The 27880-nt window shown below is 40.8% G+C and overlaps 1 protein-coding gene across 2 annotated transcripts in view; it reads left to right on the forward strand.

The window, feature by feature from the left end:
• The window catches only part of UBR3 (ubiquitin protein ligase E3 component n-recognin 3), a 178775-nt gene that overhangs the window by 24804 nt on the left and 126091 nt on the right, over nucleotides 1–27880 (forward strand). For both annotated transcript variants that reach the window (XM_056110292.1, XM_056110293.1), the window contains exons 2-6: nucleotides 1446–1585; nucleotides 4754–4912; nucleotides 8668–8811; nucleotides 9345–9394; nucleotides 26177–26243. In XM_056110292.1, the coding sequence (XP_055966267.1) occupies nucleotides 1446–1585; nucleotides 4754–4912; nucleotides 8668–8811; nucleotides 9345–9394; nucleotides 26177–26243 (560 nt within the window). The remainder of the gene's footprint in view (nucleotides 1–1445; nucleotides 1586–4753; nucleotides 4913–8667; nucleotides 8812–9344; nucleotides 9395–26176; nucleotides 26244–27880) is intronic.

Here is a 27880-nt window from a genome sequence, read left to right on the forward strand (position 1 = left end):
TTGGACCATCCCCAGAAGTGTTCATGGTTTGCTCCTGGCTTAGCAGTCAGATATCATTCCTGGTATGCCTGGGGGACCATATTAGGTGCCTGAGATCAAACCCAGGTTGGTCATGTGCAAGGCAGGCACCCTACCGACTATACTACCTCTCCAGCCCAAGAATTTTTTTTGGTCATATTTGCTTCATTTTCTCTTTTCTTCTTTCTGTTATATGTTTAAAGCAAATTCCAGATATGCTATCTCACCCTGGCTTGCTTCAGTATTCATCTTAAAAATATGAATTATTTTTTTCTTTGGGGTTGGAGAGATAGTACAGTGGATTGAATACTTGCCTTGCATGTAACCAACTGAGGTTTGATCTCCAGCATTCCAGATGGTCCCCTGAGCACCACCATGAGTAATTTCTGAGTGCAGAGCCAGGAATAAGCCCTCAGATTTGCTGTGGCTCCAAAGCAAACAAAACACCTAACCATACACACACACACACAAATAAACAAAAAAACAAAATAAAATAACCTAAGCTTTTCATTATGCAGAAAACGAACAAACATATAAAAGCATTAAGCATAGTGAGTCCAGCTAATAGGATCTTTTATTAGGGGGGAAAAATCATTTAGTGATATTTTAAATTTAGAGCTCGTGATAGCACAGCGGGTAGGGCGTTTGCTTTGCATGAGCCCGACCTGGCCAACCCTTGTTAGATTCCTCTGCCCCTCTTAGGGAACCGGGCAATCTACTCTCTCCTGCATGGTAAAGCCTGGCAAGCTACCCATGATGTATTTGATATGCTAAACAAAGTAACAAGTCTCACAGTGGAGACATTACTGGGCCCGTGGAGCAAATCATGAACAATGGGAGGAGGACAGTGCTACAGTGCATTTAAAACTATAATCTTATCATTTACAATCTTATCATTTACTTAAAGGAATGAAAAATGCACATTCTTATGAAATAATCCCTTTTTACTTAGTGGCTTATAAAGGGTGGAAGGAATAAAGTTGTACTTGATAATAATAATAAATTGCAGCTCCTGGAAAATGGCTTAATGGCTTAAATTGTCTGACTAGAGTGATACTGTGAATGTAAGTCTTGGTGCTGGCCACACAGGGTGATGTGATTCTGACCGCTTTCCTGTTTGCGCTTCCCAGGGAGTGGGAAGTAGTAAATTGCAATTAAAAACTGTAAATTCTGTTAGGAGATTTCTATTTTATTCTTTTTGTATCTTAAGTCGTATGTTCTTTTATTTGGAAGAAATACGCCTCAGCACCATTTTGCACTTAAAGACTGATTTAAACTACGTATTTTAACTTGGCGTTTAAGAATTTTAAAGGAGTCATACATTGACTTTGATATTGGCCCACATTCTTTTTATAGATTTTGTAAATTAATATATTCTTGGCAGATTAAAAGCACTGTTAATTTTTTTTCTCCTTTTTGTATTACAGGTTTTGCAAAAGACATCAAATTAAATCAAGTTCAAATATTCCCTGTGTCCCCAAAGACTTACTGATGATGTCTGAATTTGTTCTTCCAAGGTTTATTCTTTGTCTTATTCAGTACTTAAGAGAAGGCTATAATGAACCAGGTATGTTTAATTAACTCTTTGTTATTACACCTTTAAAGTTCCCAATACAAAACTTAGGGTTAATGAGGTGAATTTTCAGTCACTTTAAAAAATTGTTTTAGGACCCAACTGGTAATGCACAGAGAGCACTTCTGGCTTAGTGCTCTGGGGTCTCTCTTGGTGTTGTTTGGGGGATTACTTGATGGTGGGGATCACATGTGGGCCTCCTCAATGCTAGGCATGCACTCCAGCCCATTGAGCTATTTCTCCTACCCCTCAGATGACTTAAACCATCATAATAACAGTGACTAAAGGCCAATGTCATAATCTTACAGAGACTTTATTGGAGATACAGTTTGACCCTTTCTGTTCTTGGGTTTGTAATTTTTTTTTTTTTTTAAATCAGGCTTACTCGGTCTTTTATAGATGAAGAAATACTCATTTTATGGGCTCAAAGTTCTTATGTTTGCAGTTTTGTTATACTACACCAGAATTTAGAATTCCTTGAAATGTTTAAATTTAAGTTAATTCCTTAGAAGAGAAACTACCATTTTAATTTTTTCAGAGTTATATCTATATTATAATTTTTCTCTATAATTTATTATAAATGAGCAACTATATTGCTCATACCCACATTACTGATAAAATGTAAGGGCATAAACATCATGTTAATATTAAAAAGAGAAAAGAAACATGCAAATAACATACTTTCAATTTTTAGGTTTTAGTTATAATTGTGATTAATATGCTCTAGTTAAATATTTGTGTTTAGACATATCTGAGATTCTCAGTCTGATTATGAATTATAGGTATCAGTGATAAGAGATTTATTTATTTTTTCCAGTGTCTTTTATCATTCTAATGATACTGCATTTTATCAAGACTTTCATTTATTTATAAAGTTTTTTAAAAAACATTTAGGTACTAGGATTTGCAACGTTGTTTAAAATGTAGTTTCAGCTCCAGTGTTCCCACCTTCAACCTTTACTTTCAGAGCATTTAAGCTAATACTACAGATAATCTTAAATTCAATTATGAAACTATGGCATACTTTTTTATCTTATAGTTATTTCTTATTAGAATAGCAGGAATATTATATCACATTTCATCTTTCTAAATATGTTATTTTTATTTTGGGTAAATGCTTCCTTATTTCTATAATATAAGGAAAATAAAAACTTATTCCATTGAGTACATATCTTACAAAACAAAAATTGTTTTGATTTAATTCCCAAACAATCTCTCTTTGGAATGAAGGAACCAGAGACAAGTATGTTGAATATGTCCTCCATATCAATTCTCCTATACTAGTTAATAGAATCTTGGGGTACTTTTATTATGTATTGCTTGTGTCCTATGTTAGAAAACACATTTATAGGAATAATTTATTATGAGAACCAAAAAAACTTACCATTAAAGTACTCTTTAATTCATACAGAAGCATATATATATATATATATATATATATATATATATATATACACATATATATTCTTTTTTTTCCTTTGGGAAAATTTAGCAGTTAGAGAAACTATATAGGCCCATTACTTTGACAATTATTTGTTACTATATCTGAAAACATAAATGAATGGTAGCACTTTTTTCCTCATAAGATAAGCTGCATGAACTTTATAAAAATTTCTTCTATTACCACTTACAGTATTAATTTCTTCTTCTTTTTTGGGGGGGTCACACCCGGTGATGCACAGGGCTTACTCCTGGCTCTGCACTCAGGAATTACCCCTGCCGGTGCTCAGGGGACCATATGGGATGCTGGGGATCGAACCCGGGTCGGGCCGCATGCAAGGCAAATGTCCTACCCGCTGTGCTATCACTCCAGCCCCTGTTCTTTTTACATTTAAATCTAGCTTTTTTTTAAAAATTATTTTTTATTCTTATTATTTTTTTGCTTTTTGGGTCACACCTGGCGATGCACAGGGGTTACTCCTGGCTCTGCACTCAGGAATTACCCCTGCCGGTGCTCAGGGAACCATATGGGATGCTGGGAATCGAACCCGGGTCGGCTGCGTGCAAGGCAAATGCCCTACCCGCTTTGCTATCGCTCCAGCCCCCTGAACCTAGCTTTTAAAGCTAAGCTAGGCTGAGCTCTAAATCTCCCTGTTCACATTTACTTTTTAACCTTAGTTTCTCTAAAACATCCTTTCCTATTAATTTTCTTTAATTTGTTGCTGAAATTTTTTCTTTCTCCAAAACTCTGCTAAGTGTATCTTGCTTAGTAATTATAAATTACTTTAAGTCCATGCTTAGAAAACAGTCCTTTCTCCATTTTTCCATCCCTCCTTACCTTATTTTTTCTGTCCGTCCCTCTAGTCTTCCCTCACTTCCTCTCTCTGGGCTCTGGGCTCTGAGATCAGTGGCACTGTGATCAAACCCAGCCTTTTGTATATAAAGAATGTGCTCAGTCTTTTACGCTCTCTCCCTGGCCCTCGAAAACAGTTATTTTTCAGTTCAGTTGATTTGACCTTCAGCTAACATAAGCCTGTATTTTTGGAATATGACAGAGTGTGTGTTATTTGTTACACAGGTTTAAATTTAGAGCTGACATATTTTGTGTAATATTTTGACAATACTGTAGCTATATTTGAATTCTGTTTTATTTTAGGGAGTTTGAATCTTTTATATTTATAAATCTTAATGTCTAGGGCCTTTAACATACCTACTTCGTAACAAATTAAATGCTTAGCACCCTGTGAAGTCATTTTTCCCCTTCAGCCTTTTCTCAAAAGAGGAAATTCTTCAGGAGATCATCCTAGCTTAGTGATGGACAGATACCCTATATTTTTTCCTCACTCTCTTTCAAGATACATGCCTGTATTTTTTTTTTTAATTTTTAAATTTTTTTTTTGCTTTTTAAAGGTCACATCTGGCATTGCACAGGGGTTACTCCTGGCTCTTGCACTCAGGAATTACTCCTGGCGGTGCTCAGGGGACCATATGGGATGCTGGAATCACACTCGGGTTGGCCGCATACAAGGCAAACACTCTACCCGCTGTGCTATTGCTCCAGCCCCAGATGCCTGTATTTTAAATTGTTCTTATATTAATTTTTTTGATGATTTAAATATCACCAGATAAGTCGTTTATAATTTTTAAGTAAAAATAGTGTTATTCTTATTTTAAAAAGTTAGTTATATATATTTATTTATTTTTTTGTTTTTAAATTTAAAGCTGCAGAAGGATCATCAGAAAAAGATCTTAACAAAGTGCTTCAGCATTTGGAACCTCAAATTTCCTTTTTAGAAGATCTGACAAAAATGGGTGGGGCAATGCGCTCTGTACTTACTCAGGTTTTGACAAGCCAGCAAAATTACAAAGATCTGACTTCTGGTAAGTAAAATGTTAGACACAAACTTAAATTCTGCTATCATTACTGTTACATAAGAAAGTGTGAATTTTTTTGGGAGGGGTTTTCTCACCAGTTTGTGCTTGGAACTTACTCCAGGCTATGTGCTCAGGAATCATCCCTGGGGGGGTTGAGAGATAGGGGGACCGTATGAGGTGTTAGGGTTTGAACCTGGGTCATCTATATGCAAGGTAAGCACTTTACTGCTGTATTATCTCTCTGGTCCCTGGAAGTTTCATTTGGAAATTTTAAAGTAAAATACGCATTCTTTTTTGTTTTGTTTTGGGGCCATATCTGACACTCAGAGCTTTCTCCTGGCTCTGAGCTTAGGGACACATTTCTAGCGGTGCTTGGGGTACCATATAGAATGCAAAGTATCCAGCCTGGGTTGGCCACATGCAAGACAAATGCCTTACTATACTATCTGTTTTAGTCCCACCTTATTTCTTTTTAGTAGAGTTCTTTTTTTTTTTTTTAATTTTTATTAGTGAAACACCAGGAGTTACAGTTGTAGACTTACAAATTTTTGTGCTTGGCTTTCAGTTATACAATAATTGAGTACCCATCCCTCCACCAGTGCCCATTCCCCACCTCCAATGCTCCCAGCATCCCTCCCACCCCCCACCCCCCATCCCACCCCTCTTTTTAGTAGAATTCTAAAAGTTGAAAAGTATTAATGGTATTTATTTTATAGATGGGGCAGGAGCAGTAGCACAGCAGGTAGGGTGTTTGCATGTGGCTGACCCAGGTTTGATTCCAGAGCCCGGCAAGCTACCGAGAGTATCTCACCTGCAAGGCAAAGCCTGGCAAGCTAACCATGACATATTCAATATGCCAAAAACAGTAACAAGTTTCACAGTGGAGATATTACTGGTGCCTGCTCGAGCAAGTTGATGAACAATGGGCGGACAGTGCTACAGTGCTGTTTTATAGATGAGTCCCAGAAAAATGCACTAATCTGTTGGAAAAAAATCTTATAGCTAGAGTAAGCTAGTATATCTTAGAGTAATCTTTCATGTATTTTGTTAGCCATGTATTATTTGGAGATTTTATTTTCTGACTTTCTGCAACATAACTTATTAAGCAGCCCTTAAGTGCATGGCTTTGGGTTAGACACTAGAAATAGGGGTAGGGAAGATAAAGAATAGTTTTTTTTTTAATGTAGGAGTACTGCTATTTATTCAGCCACTAGCTTAGCTGATTGAATTGGGCATGAATTCCACCTTACTTTTTTTTTTCATTTCTTATAATTTTATTTATTGAATCACTGTGAGAGCAGTTACAAAGCTTTTGGGTTTAAGTCTCGGTCATACAATGAAACACCTGGTACCTTCATCAGTGCCCATTCTCCACCACCAAAAAACCCAGTATACCCCCATTCCACACCCTCCTCCTACCTGTGGGGCAGATGATTTCCACATTACTTTCTCTCTACTTTGATTACGTTCAATATTTTGACACCAGACCCACCATTATTATTTGGGATTTTACCCCAACACTCAGATCTGCTGCAAAGGCAACAGTAGACAATGTCTTTTCTATTGCTGGTAATGAATAGCATATGATGTTGCGTGGCTGCAGTAGTGGCTGCACGATTTTGGAATTCCAAAATTTTAACAATTAAATCTGGAATGATTTCTGCCAAAACCTGCTGTGTTCCGAGATTTGTTCCTGAGTCTCTTGGATCATGGCCATTAAGCAGCTTGATCAGCAGCCAGAGAGGCCATTCGTGGGTGGTGATTCGGGGTTTTGTTGGGATGGGGAGGAAAGGGCCTGCTCCACCCCCATCCTGCAAGGTCCCATGTGTCTCGTCACTGCGGGCCCAAACCTGACTGCACAATGGCCTCTGGAGGATGGCAGCCACCAACAGCCTAGGGGGAGCAGGCGAGGGACAACACCCTTTCCCCCCTTGAATGGCCCAGTGACATTGTGGGGTCTGGACGCATTTCTGTCAAAAGCCATTGGGTTCCGAGATTTGTTTCTGAGTCTCTGGGATCATGGCCGTCAAGCAGCTTGATCAGGATTCAGAGAGGCCATTAGTGGGTGGTATCTAAGGGTCTTGTTGGGGTGGGGAGAAAAGGGCTGAATTCTCCCCCATTCCATGAGGCCCCACTTGTCTTGTCACTGCGGGCCCAAACTTGACTGTCCAGTGGTCTGTGGAGGATGGTGGCCACTAGGCTGCCAGGGGAAACAGGCCAAGCTACGAAACCTCCTCCCACCTGGGTTCGCCCAGCACCGGTGACCTGCTGCAGGAACAGGATGCATTTCTGCCAAAAGCTGTTGGGTTCCGAGATTTATTTCTGAGTCTCTGGGATCGTGGCCATTAAATGGCTTGATCAGAAGCCAGAGAGGTCATTTGTGGGTGGTGACTTGGGATCTCGTTGGGGTGGGGAGGAAAGGGCCGGCTCCATCCACATCCCATGAGGCCCTGCGTGTCTCATCACTGTGGGCCCAAACCTGACTGTCCAATGGCCTCTGGAAGATGGCGACCACTGAGCTACATAGGGGAAGCAGCAGCACCCTTTCCCCCCTGGGTTGGCCTGGAGACAGTAACCTACTGCGTGGTCTGGATGCATTTTTGCCAAAAGCTGCTGGGTTTTGAGATTTGTTTCTGAGTCTCTGGGATCATGATCATTAAGCAGCTTGATCAGGAGCCAGAGAGACCGTTCGTGGGCGGCGACTCGGATCTCGTTGGAATGGGATGGAAAGGGCCAGCTCCACCCTTATCCCGTGAGGCCCCACGTGTTTCCTCACTGTGGACCCAAACCTGAGTGGCCTCTGGAGGATGACGGCCACCGAGCCACCAGGGGGAACAGGCCAAGGCATGAAACCTATTTCCACCTGTGGTGGCCCTGGCGCTGGTAACCTACTGCAGGGACCGGACACATTTCTGCCAGAAGCCGTTGGGTTTCGAGATTTGTTTCTGAGACTCTGGGATCATGGCCATTAAGCAGTTTGATCAGGAACCAGAGAGGCCGTGCCTCCAATTATACAGGTGAGCCCGAGGTGGTTTGTGGGTGTGTTTCCCACATACCTAACTTTTGGCCATTTACTTTCTTGGTGGGCTGGAGCAATAGCACAGTGGTAGGGCGTTTGCCTTGCTCACCGCCAGCCCATCCAATTCGATTCCTCCACCCCTCTAAGAGAGCTCAGCAAGCTACTGAGAGTATCTCGCCCCCAAGGCAAAGCCTGGCAAGCTACCCATGATTGTATTCAATGTGTCAAACACAGTAACAAGAAGTCTCAAAATGGAGATGTTACTGGGCCTCGAGAGCAAATTGATGAACAACGGGAGGACAATGATACAATGATATTTCTGTCCTTAATCATTGTATGGTTACAGGCAGGAAAACCACTTGAATTGCATGATACAACCTGGGTTCAATCCCCACTATGTCCTGTAAGGTAAGGTAAGGTAAAGGCCCTCCCGTTGATCGTCGATTTGCTCGAGCGGGCCCAGTAAATGTCCTGTATGGCTTAAAATATATCTGAGCATGATATATTTTAAGTGTTTTGTGTTGTAGTTTTTATTATGTTAGAAGTGGTGTGCATCCTGTGATGGTTAATGCCTAGATGAGTAGAAAACTTATCTGAGGATATTTTATATTATTTTTCCTAGGGGTCCTCCTCAATTAAGACATTCACCTAAAATAAAATATGTGTGTAAGTTAGTTATACACATAGTTTAATTTATATTTTGAATGGATTTTTAAAATTTTAAATTTGTTTTAAATATTAGGTATTGGAGAAAACGCGTGTGCAAAGAAAAATCAAGAAAAGTACCTTATAGCTTTGAAGAGCTCTGGACTGACATATCCTGAGGATAAACTTGTATATACTATACAGGAGTCGTCTGCTGGCAGTAGCACTCTTTCAGTTCAAGGTGAGTCTAATAGTATGTTGGAGCCATAGTAGCTTTCATTTATTGATACAAACTCTCAATCTTTACTCACTTATATAGGGGAAACATTGTGTCATTCTTTGTAAGGAAATTAGTAAAAATAATAAACTTAGAAACCAGAAGGAATACATTTGTCAAAGTCGATAATGAAATTTTCTTAAATAGAACTTGGCTATTAGTTCATTATGGCTTTAGTTATAACTTATTAAAAATGTAATGGTTGCTGTTTTAGTATAGCCTAAAATTTTAGTTGCTTAAACCACAGTTTAAAAAGAAATAGCTCTTTGAAATACAGTTTGTGGTGATTAAAATCTTGCTTTTCACTAGAGACTTCTTATTAAAATAAAAACCTATTAGGTACAGATTTATTAAAGATAAGTGTTCAACTCTGTCAAGATAACTGTTAAAGTGAGGCATCTTACATAACAAAACAAGTTGAAACTACCTCAAAATAACTTTAGTAAAATAAAACAATCTATCAGCTCTGAGGGACAACTTTTTTTTTCTTCCCGAAGGTTTTGCAGGTGCAGCAGGAGCATTGGCACAATTAGAATCTTCAGATGAGGTGAGATTTTAAATTAAAAACCTAAAAATTTTTAGAACAGAATAGATGTGTGGATGTAGTTACTTAGTTTAAATTCCTTGTTTGTATACAAAGATATTGAAGTCCAGAGTGGAATAATTTAGCCAGGATTACATAATTATTTAGCAACAAGGACTATAACAAATCTTAAATTTATGTTGTTGTTGCTGGTTTTTTTGGCCACATTAATGGTGCTCAGATCTTATTCATGGCTCTGTAGACAGGGATCACTCCTGATGGTGCTCAGGGTACCATATGCAGTATACTTGGAATCAAATGAAGATTGGTCTTGTGCAAGGCAGATGTCTTAGTACTAACTCTGGCCACCAAATTTTAAATTTTTGTTTATGATTTATTTCTCTTTTCACATTTAAGACTGCAACATAGAGATTCAGCCTAGAATTATATCCCCCAAATTATCCAAAGTATTGTCTTAAGTTGGATGAAGTAATTTTTAAAAGTATTTAGTAATTTATTAAATGAATATGAAATGTGTAGTTTCTAATCTAATAATGAAGTTATTAGTTATCCTTTTATGTCAAGGATTTTGTTTTTAAATTTTCGGCCACATATCCCGCCCACACGGCAGAGCCTGGCAAGCTCCCCGTGGCATATTTGATATGTCAAAAACAGTAACAACAAGTCTCACAATGGGGACATTACTGGTGCCTCCTTGAGCAAATCTGATGGTCTTTAGGACTTACTCCTGGGTCTGTGCGCAGAGTTTACTCATGGCACACTCAGGAGACCAGATGGGGTATTGGGGACTGAACCTTGCTCTGCTGTGTGTAAGGCAAGTACGTTACCTGCTGTACTCTCTTTCCAGGCCTAATAAGGATTATTTTTGAAAAGCAACGTATTGGGGGACCAGAGAGATAATACAGTAAGATATTTGCTTTCACTTGGCCAACCTGGGTTTCATCCTTGGCACCCCATACAGTTCCCCAAACTCCACCAGGAGTAACCCCTGAGCATCACAGTGTGTGGTCCCCAGACTAAAAACACCAAAAGCATGAAGCCTTAAAATTCACAGTCTGGCTTCACTTCTAATCACTTCTTGGTTATTAGCTATTAGTACTATCTTTCCAATCTGTTTCTTCACTTATGAGAATAGTAATGCTGCTAGAGAGGTGGCTCAGGTGGTAGAATCATGCTTGGTACCAAGAAGCACTGGGTATGACTCTTACTAAAAAAAAGAGATGGCTGTACATTCATTTTCTCAGGCTTGGTGTGAGGGCTTTGTGAAGTACAGTTTTTTGTTTGTTTGTTTGTTTTTGGGCCTCACATGGCTGTGCTCCATGCTCACTCCTGGCGGTGCTTGGGGGACCAGATAGGGTGCCAGGGAACAAACCGAGGTCAGTCATGTTCAAGATAATCACCTTACCTGCTGTACTATGTCTCTGGCCCCATAAAATACAGTTTTTGATTAAAAAGAATTAGATGGGCCAGAGAGATAGTTTAGGGGTTAAGGTGCTTGCTTTGCACATGGCTGACACTGGTTCAGTCTCTTCACTGCATATGGTTCCTTTAGTGCTGTCATGTGTGATCACTGAGCACTGAACAAGGAGTAAGCCCTGAGCACTGCTCAGTGTGGTTTCAAAGCTAATTGAAAAAAATTTCAAAGCTAAATGAAAAAAAAATTCAAAAATTTTATCTATCATTAATGATAGTGATTACATGACTTTCATTATTTAGAAGACATTTAGTCATTTCTTATTTAGGGGCCTGGAGATTCTTTAGAAACTAATTATGATTGTTTACAATATCAGATTTCTTGAATGAAGGATGATATGTATTTAGTCTGTATTGAAGTTTCGTAAAAATATCTAAATGGAGCTTGAACACAGGTTTGAAAAACAAAGCCAAACTGTTCTATTGAATAATTGAAGATAGAGAGGAAATATAGAAAATCTCAACAAACACTGAAATTCATTTTTGCATTTTTATAGAGCGATTGAAACATTCTGAGATACTTATGAGATGACTAAGAGATGTTTATGCCATGGTAATTTGACTTTCAAGCAAAATAATTTTTGTCTTTTATACAACACTTTTCCCTCTTCCCTCTTCGTCCCCCTTCCCCTCTCCTCTTTTCTTTCTCCCTTCTCCTCTTTCCCTTCTCCCCTCTATCTCCCCTCTCTCCTGGGCGACACTACTGAGCTTACTTCTGTCTTTGTACTCAGGGATCACTACTGGCAGGGCTTAGGTGGGACTATATAAGTAGAGCTCAGGTAGGCTGCATGCAAGGCAAGTGCCCTGCCTACTGTACTATCATGCCAGCCTTTCAACTCTCATTTTTAAAAATTTTTATTATCTTCCTTTATATATTAAAAATTGAATAAAGTAAAAATTGTCTATAATTAATAATCTGATAAGTTGAAATTCTACAATGAAAGCTCTAGGATGTGTATAATTCTAGAACCTAAACTTCTCACTGTTTTTTGAAATAATTATTTGAACTGATATTTATGCAGAAATGATATTTTTTCATTCTTTAAGTGTAATAATAAAAACCTTGATATAGTAGGAATTAAGAGTAATTTGAAAATTAAGAGTAATTTTAAAAAAGGAAAGGGCTGGAACAATAGCACAGCGGGTAGGGCATTCTCCTTGCACACAGCTGACCCGGGTTTGATTCCCAGCATCCCAAATGGTCTCCTGAGCACTGCCGGGAGTAATTCCTGAGTACAGAGCCAGGAATAACCCCTGTGCATCACCGGGTATGACCCCAAAAGCAATAAATAAATAAATAAATAAATAAATAGAAGGGAAATAACTGTAACTTAAAAATTTCACATCAATCTTCTCTAGGAAGTTCTTCCTAAGTATTATGCTTTGGCTGCATGGTATTATGAGAGGACATATTGGCAAGCCAAATGATGAAGTCTGATACTTAATGGCATTCACTGTATTATTTGTAGTTCTCACTAATTTTCAAGGTCCTTATGACAGGCAGGAATCCTGCTTTATTAATTTTTCCTGAACCTGCATATAAAGCTTTAACCCTTGCAATGTCTCTCAAATTTTTTTCTCAAGTATAGTAGTTACTATTGTACATCAAAGCTTATATTTACAATCATAAGTTTTGAGGCCAGAATTACCGATGTACAGTAGTACAAATGGGTAGGACACTTGCCTTACATTCAACCTACCCTTCTTTGGCCCCTGGCACCCCATATGATCCCCTGAGCACTGCCAGGAGTGGTCCCTGACTCAGAGCCAGGAGTAAGCCCTGAGCACTTCTGGGGCTGCCTCCCCCTACTCCCAAAGACAAAAAATGATCCTAAGTTTGTTTTAAGTTTTAACCAACCCCCTTCCCTCTTCTCTTCCCTTTTATTGTTGTTGATAGGTCTGGGCTTGCACATTCAGTTGTGGTGCTTGCATATACACTTTTTTGTAGTGTGTTGGAGATCGCACACTTGTGGTACTGGAAGTCACACCAGCAGTGCCCCTTATCATTCTTGGAGATCTGACGGGGTAGCACCAACTCATGGCTGCAAGGCAGATGCTGTACCCCTGAGACACAGTCTTGTGTATTTTAAAATTTTATTCTTTGAATCACTGAAGCAGTGCCCAGGGACCCTGGGGGCCACTCCAGTGACACTTGGCCTGAGTTGCTGGGGGGGCTATCGTGGTCTTCTGGTGGTGCTTGGGGAATTGAACTCAGGGTCTTCTGCATGCCAGAATTGAGCTATCTCCCCGACCCATCCAATCATGCAGTCTTGTGGGTTTTTTTTGGTTGATTTTGTTTTATGTTTAAATCTTTGGGTCACAGATAACAGATGGGAGTGCATGCTTTGCTTGTAGTGGGTCTGGATTTAATTTGGGTACTGCATCGTTCCTAGTAAGCCCTGAGCACTGCTGGATGTGGCCTGCCCCCAGCCCCCAATGAAACAATAATCCCCACTGTACTAGGAAATAAATTGTCATTTGAAATGTCAATTTTTAGTATGTATAATAAATATTTTCTTAAATTCTTTATGAATCCTGTATCTTTTAATATAATTTATAAGTGAAATTTTTTTCTACAAAATTACTTAAAATTATATAATCTTGATACTTTCAGATTCATATTTTATATTTTTATCAAATTGCACATTGGATTGAAAATTTAAAAACTGGGGGCTGAAGAGACAAACAGGGGTTAAGGCACTTGCCTTGCATGTGGCAAGCCCTGTTTTAATCCGTGACATCACATATATAGAACCTCAGACACCTCGAGAAGTAATCCTTAAACACAGAGCTATTACATGAGGAAATACCTTAATGATGTTTATATATTGTACTTTTAATTAAAATTATCCAAACTCTTTGAGGTGTGGCGTAGAACAATAAAGTCTCTAGTTTTACATTTGTATTTGGTATGTTAAAATCTTCATATTATTTTTAGCATACCTTGCATTAAGCATCCAGTGGTCTTTCTAACAAATTCTATTGTATTTTCATGAATTGAATTTGATTGTATTGGTATATAGAAACCTGATCTTTACATAGATGCTTTCTCTTCTCTCTAGGAAAGAATCATTAGTTTTTGTTTTAGACTAAACTTTCCATTCAGATTAGATTTTAAATTGCCGGGTGGGGATGTGGCTCAGCAGTAGAGCACTTGCTTTGCCTGTGTGAGTTCCTGGGTTTAATCCCCAGCGCGCGCACACGCACATCACGTGCACACACAAACACATGCACACGCACATGCCAGAGATTTTAAATTGCTGTGGAGACTTTATACTTTAAGTAACTATATTGTAACTTACCATATTTTATGTAGGGTGCTAGTATAGTAGAAGGGACGATTGTTTTGTATTTATTGGTGGGTGATGGGGCTTTTGAATATCTAGTAAAAGTAATTTTCAGAGGCATTTGAAATATGACTTTTCTTTATTCATTACCATTAATCTAATCTGTTCTTAGGTTACCTCTTTTGTTTCTTCTTTTGATTTCTCTCATACTATTTTGTTTGAGTAATTTCTGTGCATAACATGTTTTATAGAATTTTTTTTTCTTAATTACAGTTATCAGTGTGAATAAAATTTATTGAGTTCTTTTTATAAGTGACAGCTTAGGGAAGAAGGGGAAAAAAAGAAACCATAAATGACATAATCAAAGGCTAATTTTAGCACTTTGTGTGTGTGTGTGTGAGATAGCTTAAACATTTACATTTATAGCACATAACCTACATTAAAAGGAAGATTAGGGCCAGAGTGAATGTACAGTGGGTTGGGCACTTGCCTTGCACTCTGGATCAAACCCAGTTTGATCCTTGGCACCCCACATGGATCCCCTGCACCCATTAGGAGTTATCACTCAGTGCTAGATCTCGGAGTTAATCCTGAGCTCTTCTCAGTGTAACTCAAGAACAAAAACAAAAACAGAAAAACAAAAAGATGAATTTGGACTCCCTGATATTTAAGTTATCCCTTTTTAAATTATTAATTTATTTATTTTTGCTCTTTGGGTCACACCTGGCGATGCACAGGGGTTACTCCTGGCTGTGCCCTCAGGAGTACTCCTGGCGGTGCTCAGGGGACAATATGGGATGCTGGGAGTCGAACCTGGGTCGGCTGCGTGCAAGGCAAATGCCCTACCCGCTGTGCTATCTCTCCAGCCCCAAATTATCCCTTTTTTTTTAAAAAAAAGAAAAACATTCTTTAGTTTATTCTTTAGTTTATTTAGTGACTTTCAGGGGCTGGAGAAATAGTAGAACAGGTAGGGTGCTTTTCTTGCATGTGACCGACTCAGATTGGATACCTGGCATCCGTTATGGTTCCTTGAGCACTGCCAGGAGTAATTCCTGAGTGCAGAGGCCAGGAGTAACCCCAGAGCATTGCTGGATGTGGCTTATATATTATATATTACACTTTTTTTGTCTTTATTTTATAACTATTTTTTTAAATTGAATAACTGCGAGATAGATACTTACAAAGCTGTTCATTATTAGGTTTCAGTCATATAGTGTTCCAGGCTGGAGCAATAGCACAGTGGGTAGGGTGTTTGCCTTGCACTCAGCTGACCTGGCCAACCCGAGTTCTATTCCTCCGCCCCTCTTGGAGATCCCGGCAAGCTACTGAGAGTATCTCACCTGCACGGCAAAAGCCTGGCAAGCTACCCGTGATGTATTTGATATGCCAAACACAGTAACAAGTCTCACAATGTTACTGGGCCCACTCGAGCAAATTGATGAACAATGGGAGGACAATGCAGGCAGTGCATATAGTGTTCCAACACCCATCCCTCCACCAATGTATATTTCCGAGTACCAGTATCTCCAGTTTCCTTTTCATCACCCCTCAAATATTATGCTTTCTAATTGAAATAAATACCAAGTCATTTGGACAGTTTTAAAAACTTCAAAATTTGAACTAGAGTCATTTAGCTGGAAGTGCACTGAGATGATCTCTATTTTAGTTTTTATGTTAGAGAAACAGCTTTTGATAAGGCAGATCTGTCTGAATTTGTATCTTGTCTCATATTTCTATACTTTAAGGTTAAATTCTGGTATATTGATTTTGTGCCATGTTGATAGCACAGTGGATAGGTTGTTTGCCTTCCACTCGGCCAACCTGGGTTGAAGTCCTCTGTCCCTCTCGGAGAGCCCAGCAAGCTACTGGGAGTATCCTGGCCACATGGCAGAACTTGGCAAGCTCCCTGTGGCGTATTCAATATGCCAGAAACAGTAACAAGTCTCTCAGTGGAGATGTTACTGGTGCCCGCTTGAGCAAATTGATGAACAATTGGAGGACAGTGTAACAGTGCTGTATTTTTTTTATTTTCTCACTTTTTTTTTTTTTTTCTGAGTTAGACCTAATGTCTAACCTAGACACTAACTACTCAGGGTCTACTCTAGATTTTATACTCAGAGACCACTCCTGGCAGTGCTCAAGGGACCAGGAACAAACTCTGAGCAATGAAGATATGACCCAGAACTAAAAACAAGTAAAATTTTTTAACCTTTTTAAGATAAAAGGAATATACTAAACTTTCACAGTATTGATTGTAGATCAAGGAATAAAATATTGAATTTTACACTATAGTTATAAAATTATTTTAGCTTTTGGGGCTGGAGTAATAGCACAGTGGATAGGGTGTTTGCCTTGCATGCTGTCGACCTGGGTTCGATTCCCAGCATCCCATATGGTCCCCTGAGCACCGCCAGGAGTAATTCCTGAGAGCAGAGCCAGGAGTAACCCCTGTGCATCGCTGGGTGTGAGGCCAAAAAAAAAAATTATTTTAACTTTTAATTTCTTGGAATCTGTAACCTATACCCTCCCTCCCTCCCTCCTTCCCTCCTTCTCTCTGTCCCTCCTTTCTTTCCACAATACTTAAGGGTTACTCTTGGCTCTGCACTCAGGAATTACTCTTGGAGGTTCTGGGGGAACATATAGGATGCTGGGCATTGAATCTGGGTCAGCAGCATGCAGGGCAAGCTCCTTACCCCCTCTACTGTCTCTCTGGCTCTGACATTCTTCTTTATTCCCTTTTTTTCCCCCTGTTTTCATTTTTGGGTCGCATTGAGCGGTGCTCAGGACATACTCCTGGCTCTGGGCTTAGGGATTACTCCTGGGGGACCATAGTAGGGCCTGGTTGGCTGTATGTAAAGCAAGTGTTCAATCTGCTATACTAACTCTTGAGCCCATTTGAATATTTCTTTTTTTGGGGGGCAGCACACCAGTGATGTTCAGGGGTTTACTCTGGCTCTGCACTCATGACACTCCTGGTGGTGCTTCGGAAACTGTATGGGATGTTGGGGATTGAACCCTTGTTGGCTGCTTGCAAGGCAAGTGTTTTACCAACTGTATATTTTCTTAGGCCCCTACACCCCCTTTTTATTTCTTATTTCTTATTGAGAAACATTGTATTAGGAACAGTGCCCCACATAGAAAAAATAATAATCTTTCCGTGACTAGGCATCATACATAAGAAGCAAGCTAACTAATTTTTGTGTCATTTATTTAGAGAAAATATGTAAGAGTTCTCTTTCTTACTTCAGAATGAGTGACATTGTTAGTATTTTAAATATGCAGTGCATTTCTATTTCTTGAAGCATTTTTACAGTTATTTAAATTGCTTAGAACTTTACGATGTAATTTAATAAAGGATAGAATTGTTAAAAAGGAGAAAATAGATAAAGGGAGAAGAGAAAGAGTATGGTAGAAGAGTACAAATATAGATTCTGTTGAACAGATGCCATTTTGTATTATTAAAACATTCCCTTCAGAGCCAGAGAGCTCCTCGGCCGACTAGGTGCATGTTCTGTATGCGGGAGGCCTGTGTGGGGGACTGCTTGGGCTCTGAGCACTGTCAGCTGTGGACAACCTCTCCTAATACTCAGCCCCCCTCCCCCTCAGTTTTTTTTCTTGATGTTTTTATTGCCATGTGAACTTTTTTTTTGGGGGGGAGGCCAGAATAATAGGTGCAAATTGTGTGTTTGTATGATTTCAGCATTTATATTTGAAGTTTTATGAAGAGCTGGGTATCCTCTTTGGATTAGAGTTTTTACATGATTTCCCTAGAAGCTCAAGGGTGTTTTGACAAGTCCTCTTCATGATTTTATTTTTATGATCTAACAGATTACAAGAAAGTGAGGCAAGAGTAATGATAGCTTAGTTACAATTACATGAAAAAACACCCCAAAATCCTAAGTTGGGATTTAGAATTGGAAGAGACCTAGAAATAATCTACCTCTATATTTTAAATATATTTGAAACTGTGATAGCAGCAGGATTTCTTTTTGCAGTTTTATTTGAAGGAGTGCAAGTGTTGAATGGTCCACTTAAAGTTGCTTATACGAGTTGGGTAGCTTTCCCCATTCTCCCTGGAGTAAAGGGACATCATGTACTCAGCAGTGCTATTTATACACCAAGCATTCTTCATACTACTGCTTACTCTTTTTTTTTTTTAGCTCAAATGAAATAAGAGTAGAAAATGTTTATGTTGATGAAACAAGAAACAGAAGCAAATTTTTACTTTGATTTTTCAGAAAAAATTTAGTCTTTTTTCCCCAAGTATACTATAGACCACCAGATAGTATAGTTCAAAAGAAAATTATCTTTAGAGTTATAAGTATATAGCTTCAATTAGAGTTTTTTAAAAGTCAGAACAATTTTCTTCTTCTTATATTTATTTATTGAATCACTGTGGGAAAAGTTACAAAGCTTTCAGGTTTAAGTCTTGGTCATACAATGATCAAACACCTTTCCCTTCACCAGTACTCATTTTTCACCACCAAGAACCCCAATATACCCCCCTCCCACCCTTCCCAATGCCTGTGAGGCAGATGATTTCTACTTAACTCTTCTCTACATTGATTACATTCATTATTTCAACAAAAGATGCACCATTATTGTTTAGAATTCCCCCCCCCCCCCCCAACATTCTGAATTGCTGAAAAGGCATTGTGAAATACTTTGTTTTCTGTAGCTGGTTATGAGAATCATATAATGTCACACGGCCACTATTGTGGCTGTGTGATTTTGGATTTCTGCAGAGCCAGATAATTGTGAGGTTGGTTTCTGTGTGTCTGGTGTTATGGCTGTGCCAGAGAGCTGCTCGTTGGGGGCAACTCAATGGCGTCGGTAGGGCGTGAAGGTGAGCCAGTACTGCCCCCCTTCCCATGAGACTGCAGTTTCCCCGTCACTGCTGGCTCATACTTGGCTTTCCTATAAGCTCTGAGGCGGTAGCCACCTTGCTGCGGTGTGGGGGGCAGGGGGGAGAAGGCAGAAGGGAGCAACACCCTTTCCCTCCCCGGAGGCATGGCGCCATAGTTTAATGCATGGTCCATTCACTTTTCTGCCACAAGCTGTTGGACTCTGGACTAAGTCCTTTTGCCTCTGGAGCCATGGCCTTGCCGGAGAGCCGCTTGTGGGGGGCAACTCATGACCTTGGTAGGGCGTGAAGGATGAGAGGGTACCATCCCCCTTCCCATGAGACTGCAGTTGCCCCGTCACCACCGGCTTATACCTGGCTTTCCAATAAGCTCTGAGGTGGTGGCCACCTTGCTGCTGGTGCGAAAAAGGTGGATCAAAACAATTTTTTAACAAATATTTTTCAGGAAAGATTATTTTTATTGTGATCATTATATATCTTTTTGTGTATGTTTGTGTGTGTGTGTGTGTGTGTGTCAAACTTAGTGATAAGAGATAAATCTGATAAAGATCAAATAATTTGTCTTTTCATGGGGACTTTGATGAACTTAACTTATTAACAGAAGTGAAATTATTTTATTTTTGGATTTTGGCCCATACCTGGTGATGCTCACAGGTTACTCTTTTTTTTTTTTTTTTAATTTATTTATTGAATCACTGTGGGAAAGGTTACAAAGCTTTCAGGTTTATGTCTCAGTCATGCAAATATCAAACACATTTCCCTTTACCAATACTTATTTTTTCCCATGAAGAACCCCAATAAAACCCCACCCCCCACCCCTCCCCGTCCCTGTGAGGCAGATGAATTCTAGTTAACACTCTATCCGCTTTGATTAGATTGTTTCAATAAAAGATTCGCCACTATTATTTAGAGTTTACCCCCCCCCCCCCCAAATCAGACATGCTGAAAAAGCATTGTGAAGTGATTTGCTTTCTACAGCTGGGTTCAAGAATTAAATGTTGGTTTTGGATTTCTGCTATTTTACCTATTGACCCTGGAAGTATTTCTACTGAAAGTCAGATAGTTAAGAAATTGGTTTCTGTGTTCTGGAGTCGTGGCCGTGCTGGAGAGCCGCTCGTGGGGGGCAACTTGTGGCCTCGGTAGGGCGTGAAGGGCGGAGCGAAACGCCCCCCTTCCCATGAGGTTTTAGTCGCCCCCACACTCCCGGCTCATACCTGCTGTCCACAAGGCTCCCATGTGGCCGCCATCTTTCTTTCCAGAGAGGAGAGGGCGAATGGGGCAACACCCTTTCCCCTCCGGCAGACTTGATGGGCTGGATCAACGCATAGTCCATTCACTTTTCTGCTCCAAGCTGCTGGGTTCTGCATTAAGTCCTTGTGCTTCTGGGGCCATGGCCGTGCTGGAGAGCCGCTCGCGGGGGGCGACTGGTGACCTCGGTAGGGCGTGAAGGACGGACCGGAACGCCCCCCGACCCATGAGGTTTTAGTCGCCCCCACTCCCCCGGCTCATACCTGCTGTCCACAAGGCTCCCATGTGGCCGCCATCTTTCTTTCCAGAGAGGAGAGGGCGAATGGGGCAACACCCTTTCCCCTCCGGCAGACTTGATGGCCTGGATCAATGCATAGTCCGTTCACTTTTCTGCTCCAAGCTGCTGGGTTCTGCATTAAGTCCTTGTGCTTCTGGGGCCGTGGCTGTGCTGGAGAGCCGCTCGTGGGGGGCAACTGGTGACCTCGGTAGGGCGTGAAGGACGGACCGGAACGCCCCCCTTCCCATGAAGTTTTAGTCGCCCCCACACCCCCGGCTCATACCTGCTGTCCACAAGGCTCCCATGTGGCCGCCATCTTTCCAGAGGGAGGAGGGCGGAAGGGAGCAACACCCTTTCCCCTCTGGGCAGAAATGATTGCCTGGATTAACGCATAGTCCTTTCACTTTTCTGCTCCAAGCTGCTGGGTTCTGCATTAAGCCCTTGTGCTTCTGGGGCTGTGGCCGTGCTGGAGAGCCGCTCGTGGGGGGCAACTGGTGACCTCGGTAGGGCGTGAAGGACGGACCGGAACGCCCCCCTTCCCATGAGGTTTTAGTCGCCCCCACACTCCCGGCTCATACCTGCTGTCCACAAGGCTCCCATGTGGCCGCCATCTTTCTTTCCAGAGAGGAGAGGGCGAATGGGGCAACACCCTTTCCCCTCCGGCAGACTTGATGGCCTGGGTCAATGCATAGTCCGTTCACTTTTCTGCTCCAAGCTGCTGGGTTCTGCATTAAGTCCTTGTGCTTCTGGGGCCGTGGCTGTGCTGGAGAGCCGCTCGTGGGGGGTGACTGGTGACCTCGGTAGGGCTTGAAGGACGGACCGGAACGCCCCCCTTCCCATGAGGTTTTAGTCGCCCCCACACCCCCGGCTCATACCTGCTGTCCACAAGGCTCCCATGTGGCACTCACAGGTTACTCTTGACTCTGCATTCAGGAATCACTCCTGGTGATGTTTAAGGACCATTTGGGATGACAGGGATGGAACCTGAATTGGCTGCATACAAGGCAAGCGCCTTACCCACTGTACTGTCTCTCTGGCCCCTAGGAGTGAAATAATTTTAAACATCCTTCCCTTCTTTTTTTTTTTTCTTTTGCCCTTTTTTTTGGGTCACACCTGGCGATGCACGGGGGTTACTCCTGACTCTGCACTCAGGAATGACTCCTGGTGGTGCTTGGGGATTGAACCTGGGTTGGCTGCGTGCAAGGCAAATGCCCTACCCACTATCCTTGTTTATTTCTAATTTTTTTCTTGCATACTCTTAAATAATTGAGAATAATCATTTGGCACATTACGTACAGTGTAGATCAGCATTCTTACTTTTAAGATATTCCAAATAATTACTTATAACTACAAGTCATTTATCAAAACTTGTAGCATAAACAGAGTTACTGAAATAAAAGAGTTGCTAGTTACATAAATTACATTAATGGTTGGTTAAAAGTAGAGATGAGAAGCCTTTATTAGAAGGCCTTTGAAATGTCTGATTTCTTTTCTGTCTTAGTAATTGATTTTACAGCCTCTTCATAAACACTTCCAATGGTAAGGAGTATCTAGTTTCCTCAGCAGTTTGTGCCTTTGATATATGTACTTATTAGGAAGGTGTTATTTTTCACCCTGTTTAATGTTGGGGATTGAATTCTGGGCATGATATGTGTGTGAGGCATGCTGTGCCTTCATTAGGGCCCAGCATTTTCTTTTAGCCTTTTAATAGCTGTCAGACTGTTGGCAGGAGCTCCAGGGTCAAATGAATTGGCAGTTTCTTGTTTTGCTTTTTTAATTTTAAACCCACCCCTCAAATTTAGAGCGGACATGTAGAGCTTCTTTGTGCTTATGATACTACTTGGTTATTTAAGGGAAAGAAAAACAGCAACCCATAGGCTTATATTTATAAGCTAGGAAAATTTTATTTCTGCATTTTGTGGTGTTTGAATTTTTCATTAAAGCATAAATAAAAATCTTTGCACTTTATTTTGAACTAAATTCGTTTTCTTTAGGAAATATGAAGAGAGGGAGAGGGAAGGAAAGAGAGGGAAAAAGAGTGGGAACTGGAACAATAATATAGTGGGTTGGACAGGTATGATTTTTGCCTTGCACACAGCTGACCTGAGATCATCCCTGGTGTCACATATGTTCCCTTGAGCCCTGTCAAGAGTAATTCCTGAGTGCAGAAGCAGGAGTAACCCTTGAGCATTGCCTGGTGTGGCCAAAAACATACAAATGACAAGCGGAAAGGAGAAATGAGAGAGAGGGTGGGGTGCAAGAGGGGATACCGGTTCTATGTAGCCTTTTCTAGGTGGGAGAAATGAGTTAGTGGTTTTCCATAAAATAAAAAAGGAATCACAGATCCAAAGTGGAGATGTAGATAACTACACACTGTTGATGTGCTTAAAGCCTCTTGTATTTTAATGCCAAAGACTTACACTATATTGGGGAGAGAGAGTACAGTGGGGAGAGCATTTGTCTTGCACATTGCCGACCGGAGTTCAATCTTCGACATCCCATATCTCCCCTGAGCACCACCAGGAGTAATTCCTGAGTGCAGAGCCAAGTATAACCCCCGAGTATGGATATGACCAAAAACACAAACAAAAAAGACTCATTATATATAATATATATATATATGTATGTATGTATGTGTATGGATGAATATGGACTGGAGAGATAGCTCAGCGGGTAGGGCATTTGCCTTGCATGCAGCCGACCCGGGTTTAATTCCTCTGCCCCTGTTGGAAAGCCCAGCAAGCTACCGAGAGTGTCCCGCCCACACAGCAGAGCCTGGCAAGCTCCCCATGGCGTATTCGATATGCCAAAAACAGTAACAACAAGTCTCACAATGGAGACGCTACTGGTGCCTGCTCGAGCAAATCGATGAACAAGGGAGGACAGTGCTACAGTGTTATGCATGGATATGTGTATATACACATATACATATATATACATACACATATATACATATATAATTTTTTGTTTTTTGTTTTGGGACCACATATGGTAGGACTTGGAGGCAAGCTACAGGCTCAGTGTCACTCCTGGCAGTACCTAAGGCTTCTACGTGCAGAGCATGCAGTCCAGTTCTTTGAGCTATCTCCTGACCCCGCATTATGTGGTTTCTTTTTTTTTTTCTTTTTTGGTCACACCCAGCAATGCACAGGGGTAACTCCTGGCTCTGCACTCAGGAACCACTCCTGGCGGTGCTGGGGGACCATACCCGGCTTGGCCATGTGCAAGGCAAATGCCCTACCCGCTGTGCTATGGCTCCTGCCCCGGTTGTGTATTTTTAATTAAAATAGCATCACAAAGGTGTGTTAAGGGCTAGAGGGAGAGTATGGAGATTAAGTCACTTCCTTGCATGGATCCACAATGGTAGTTTGAATCTTGACACTGCCTATGTTCCCCAACCTTGTGAACCACTGAGTGTGGTCCCTGATCACTCCCAAGTGTAAGCCTCCACTTTTTCTCTGCACCCCCCTAAATCTCCCTTCAACCTTCCCCTCTCCCACCTCCTCTCTCCCCCCCAGTCTTAAGACCAGGATTGTAGCTCACTGATAGAGTGTATTCTTCATGTAAATAAGACCTTGGGTTTGTTCCCAGTGACTCAGAAAAAAAAATTTAAAAATAATTTTATTCTGGCTCAGAGAGATAGTACAGTAGGTAGGGCACTTACCTTGGAAGCAGCTTACATGGGTTTGATTTTTGGTTTTCCATATGGCCCTCTGAACACAGCCAGGTGTAATTCCTGAACTCAGGGAATAAGCACTGAGAATTGCTGAGTGTGGCTTAAAAACTAAATTCTTATTAAAACACAGTGATTTATACGGTTATTTGTCATAGAGTTGTTTCAGGGCTGGAGAAATAGCTCAGCGGGTAGGGCGTTTGCCTTGCACGCGGTCGACCCGGCCAACCCAAGTTCAATTCCTTCACCCCTCTTGGAGAGCCTGGCAAGCTCCCCGTGACATATTCAGTATGCCAAACGCAGTAACAAGTCTCACAATGGAGACGTTACTGGACTTGCTCGAGCAAATCGATGAACAACGGGAGGACAGTGCTGCAGTGCTAATGTTCCAAAACCAGTCCTACCAATTCTACATCCTTCTGCCAATGTCCCCAGGTTTCCTCTCATCCCCTGAGCCTGCCCCCTTGCCAGGCATGTAGCACATATTTCATATTAGTTGCTCCAACAAGACTTTGGGAATGGAATTAGCAGAAAAGAAATGAATAGAAGTCAGTTTGTGATGATTGATTACTAAGATATTTTAACTAATAGAAATAAGATGTTCATTGTTGAAAACCGTATAAAATCCCTTCACAACTAGTAAGGGCAGTCATGCACTGTTAGTGACTGCCGTATTCAGTGCCACAAGTTGGGAAGTTTGTCATGTCCTTCAGAGCAGCACTTTTAATGCATCCTGCAAAACTGATTTTGGGGTGATGAATTCCCTAAGCTGTTGCCTGTGCATGAAGCTCTGAATTGTTCATTCTAATCTGAATGATAATCTTGCTCGTTAGAGTATTCTTGGTGAGGTGTTCATTGCATTGAATTTTTGTATTTAATTCTTCTATATTCTGCTGACTTGCAGAGTTTCATTTGATAGATCTGCTATAAATCTTATGGGCTTTCATTTGTATGTAAGTTCCTTTTTTTTGATCTTGCTCCTTTTAGTATTCATCTCTGTCTTTGTATTTTTTATCATTTTGAGTACAATATATCTTGGATCTATTTTCACCGAGACCTTTTGGGCCTGTTGGATTTGGTGCCTATAATCCTTGTGGAAATTCTTACAACAATTGTTTCTTTATGACATTTGCCTTCCTGTTCTTCAGGGACGCTAATGCTTCTTCTTGGACTCATGCCATAGTTCCCTGGTATGCTGTTCATTTCTTTCCAGAGTGTTTTCTACCTTTTGCTGTATCCTAGTGATTTCATCTTTTTTATCTTGGAGTCCCTTGATCTTTTATTCGGCTTATGTTATTTTGCTATTCAGAACTTCTGTTGACCTTGTTTTCTATCATCTACTATGTTCTTCATTTCTGATTGTAGTAGTTTGAAATTTAGACTCATCCTTTCTTGGACTTTGCCGAATACCTTTGCTATCATTTGTTTGAACTTGCTTAAAATCTGTCTTCATCACTCTCACTAGAGATACTGTTTTAGGATTTACTGGTAATTGTTTATGTCTTCAGGGATATTGTTTTCACTCATTGAGCTTGGTGAATTTCTGTATCTTTTCCCTACTGGTTTTCTAGTGTTCTTGCTGTGCTGAAGTTGAATCTGTGTAGTAGACCCCCTAGAATATACTGAGGAATTAAACTGCTTAAACTGAGGTTGCCATTTTCACCAAATGACAGGAAGAATAACTGAGCAGATTTGTTGCTTGACACTTCTGTGGCTGCATACTTCTGGGACTATGGTGTGGGCCCATTTATATGGCTCAGATTGGGTGTGGAGGCTGAGGCTAGCAGGGAGCTAGATGAAAGGAGGAGAAAAAAATTTTCTGTAGTTTTTAAATACAGCAAATGCATAAAGGTAAACATGTTGATTAATAATGTGGAGCATGTTTATATTACATATAATGTGATTTATACTCATATAAAAATATATATGTATGGATATAAAGTGCTCATTTTTTTCCCTCCAGGACGATCAGGATGAGAGTCAAGATGTGGGCAAGAGAAAAAGAGTCAAATTAAGCAGTGGCACCAAAGGTATTTTTATTTTGTTTTCTCTTTGCATAAATGGCTCCTGAAATGCTTAATTTCTGAAGCATTAATGCTTAATCTTAAGTTATTATATTTAATGATGGAGAAAATATTGTTGGGAAGTGATGGTGGGGCCCAAATTGCAAGTAAAGCCCTTACTATTTGGATTTTGTTTATTGTTTTCTTCATAAAATGTATGTTATCACATTTGAACCAGAAAAAAAAGCTAAGTTCATTAATTAAAAATTTTTGAATCCAATGTTTTTTGTTGTAAAGTTTCAGTAATTAAAAAGATAAAAGACTGGGGTATATAATTTCTAATACCAAATAAAAGATAAGCAAGGGAGAGATGGGAGAGGGGATATATGAACTAGAATAAATAATAGTTAAATGTAATATGGGCTCAGTGAGGACTCAGTATATGTTAACTCAAAGATGGAAGTAGATATGCTTGTAGTGAAGGAATAGCACTGTAGCACTGTCCTCCTATTGTTCATCGATTTGCTTGAGCAGGCACTAGTAAACGTCTCCATTGTGAGACTTGTTGTTACTGTTTTTGGCATATCGAGTACGCCTCAGGGAGCTTGCCAGGCTCTGCTGTGGGTGCAGGATACTCTCGGTAGCTTGCTGGGCTCTCTGGGAGGGGTGGAGAAATCAAACCCAGGTCAACCGCATGCAAAGCAAATGCCCTATCCTCTGTTCTATCACTCTAGGCCAATGTGAAGGAATATTAGTAATAAAAATGGGTACTTTTTATTAAATCTTTTTGTATGTTGGGTTGGAATGATAGCACAGCTGGTAGGGCCTTTCACACAGCCAGCCCGGCCAAGCCGGGTTCGATTCCTCCACCCCTCTCAGAGAGCGCGGCAAGCTGCCAAGAGTATCTTGTCCGCATGGCAAAGCCTGGCAAGCTACCTCTGATGTATTCAATATGCCAAACACAGTAACAAGTCTCAAAATGGAGACGTTCCTGGGCCCGCTGGGCTGGAGCAATAGCACAGCGGTAGGGCATTTGCCTTACAAGTGGCCAACATGGCTGACCCGAGTTCGATTCCTCCGCCCCCTCGGAGAGCCCGGCAAGCTACCAAGAGTATCTCGCCCGCATGGCAGAGCCTGGCAAGCTCCCCGTGACGTATTCGATATGCCAGACACAGTAACAACAAGTCTCACGATGGAGACGTTACTGGGCCCGCTCGAGCCAATCGATGAACAGAACAACGGGAGGACAGTGTTTGTTTTGTATGTTAGATGTGCTAATAAGTATTCGCATCCTTTGTTTGATTTGATCCTTAAAGTGCTGTTATTACTGTTTTTTGAATGAGGAAATGAGAGTTGTATTAGAGATCAGAGATAATGAGAAATCCTTAATTACTAAAGCCTAACTTCTTACTTGATTTTGTATATTTGTATTTTAAAGGGACCAAGAACCCTTTATTTGTTTGTTTTGGCTTTTTGAGCTACACTCATGATTTCCTCCTGGCTCTGCACTCAGGAATTATTCCTGAAGGTGCTTGGGGGACCATAATGGATGCCAGGGATAGAACCCGGGTCTGTCGTGTGCAAGGCAAGCACTCTCCCCACTGTACTATGTCTCTAGCCTTACTTAACCCTCACTAAAAACCTTTGTAGAGTACCTGTTGTTT

Source organism: Sorex fumeus, unplaced genomic scaffold (assembly GCF_029834395.1).
Source record: "Sorex fumeus unplaced genomic scaffold, SorFum_2.1 ptg000009l, whole genome shotgun sequence".
Lineage (NCBI taxonomy): Eukaryota > Metazoa > Chordata > Mammalia > Eulipotyphla > Soricidae > Sorex > Sorex fumeus.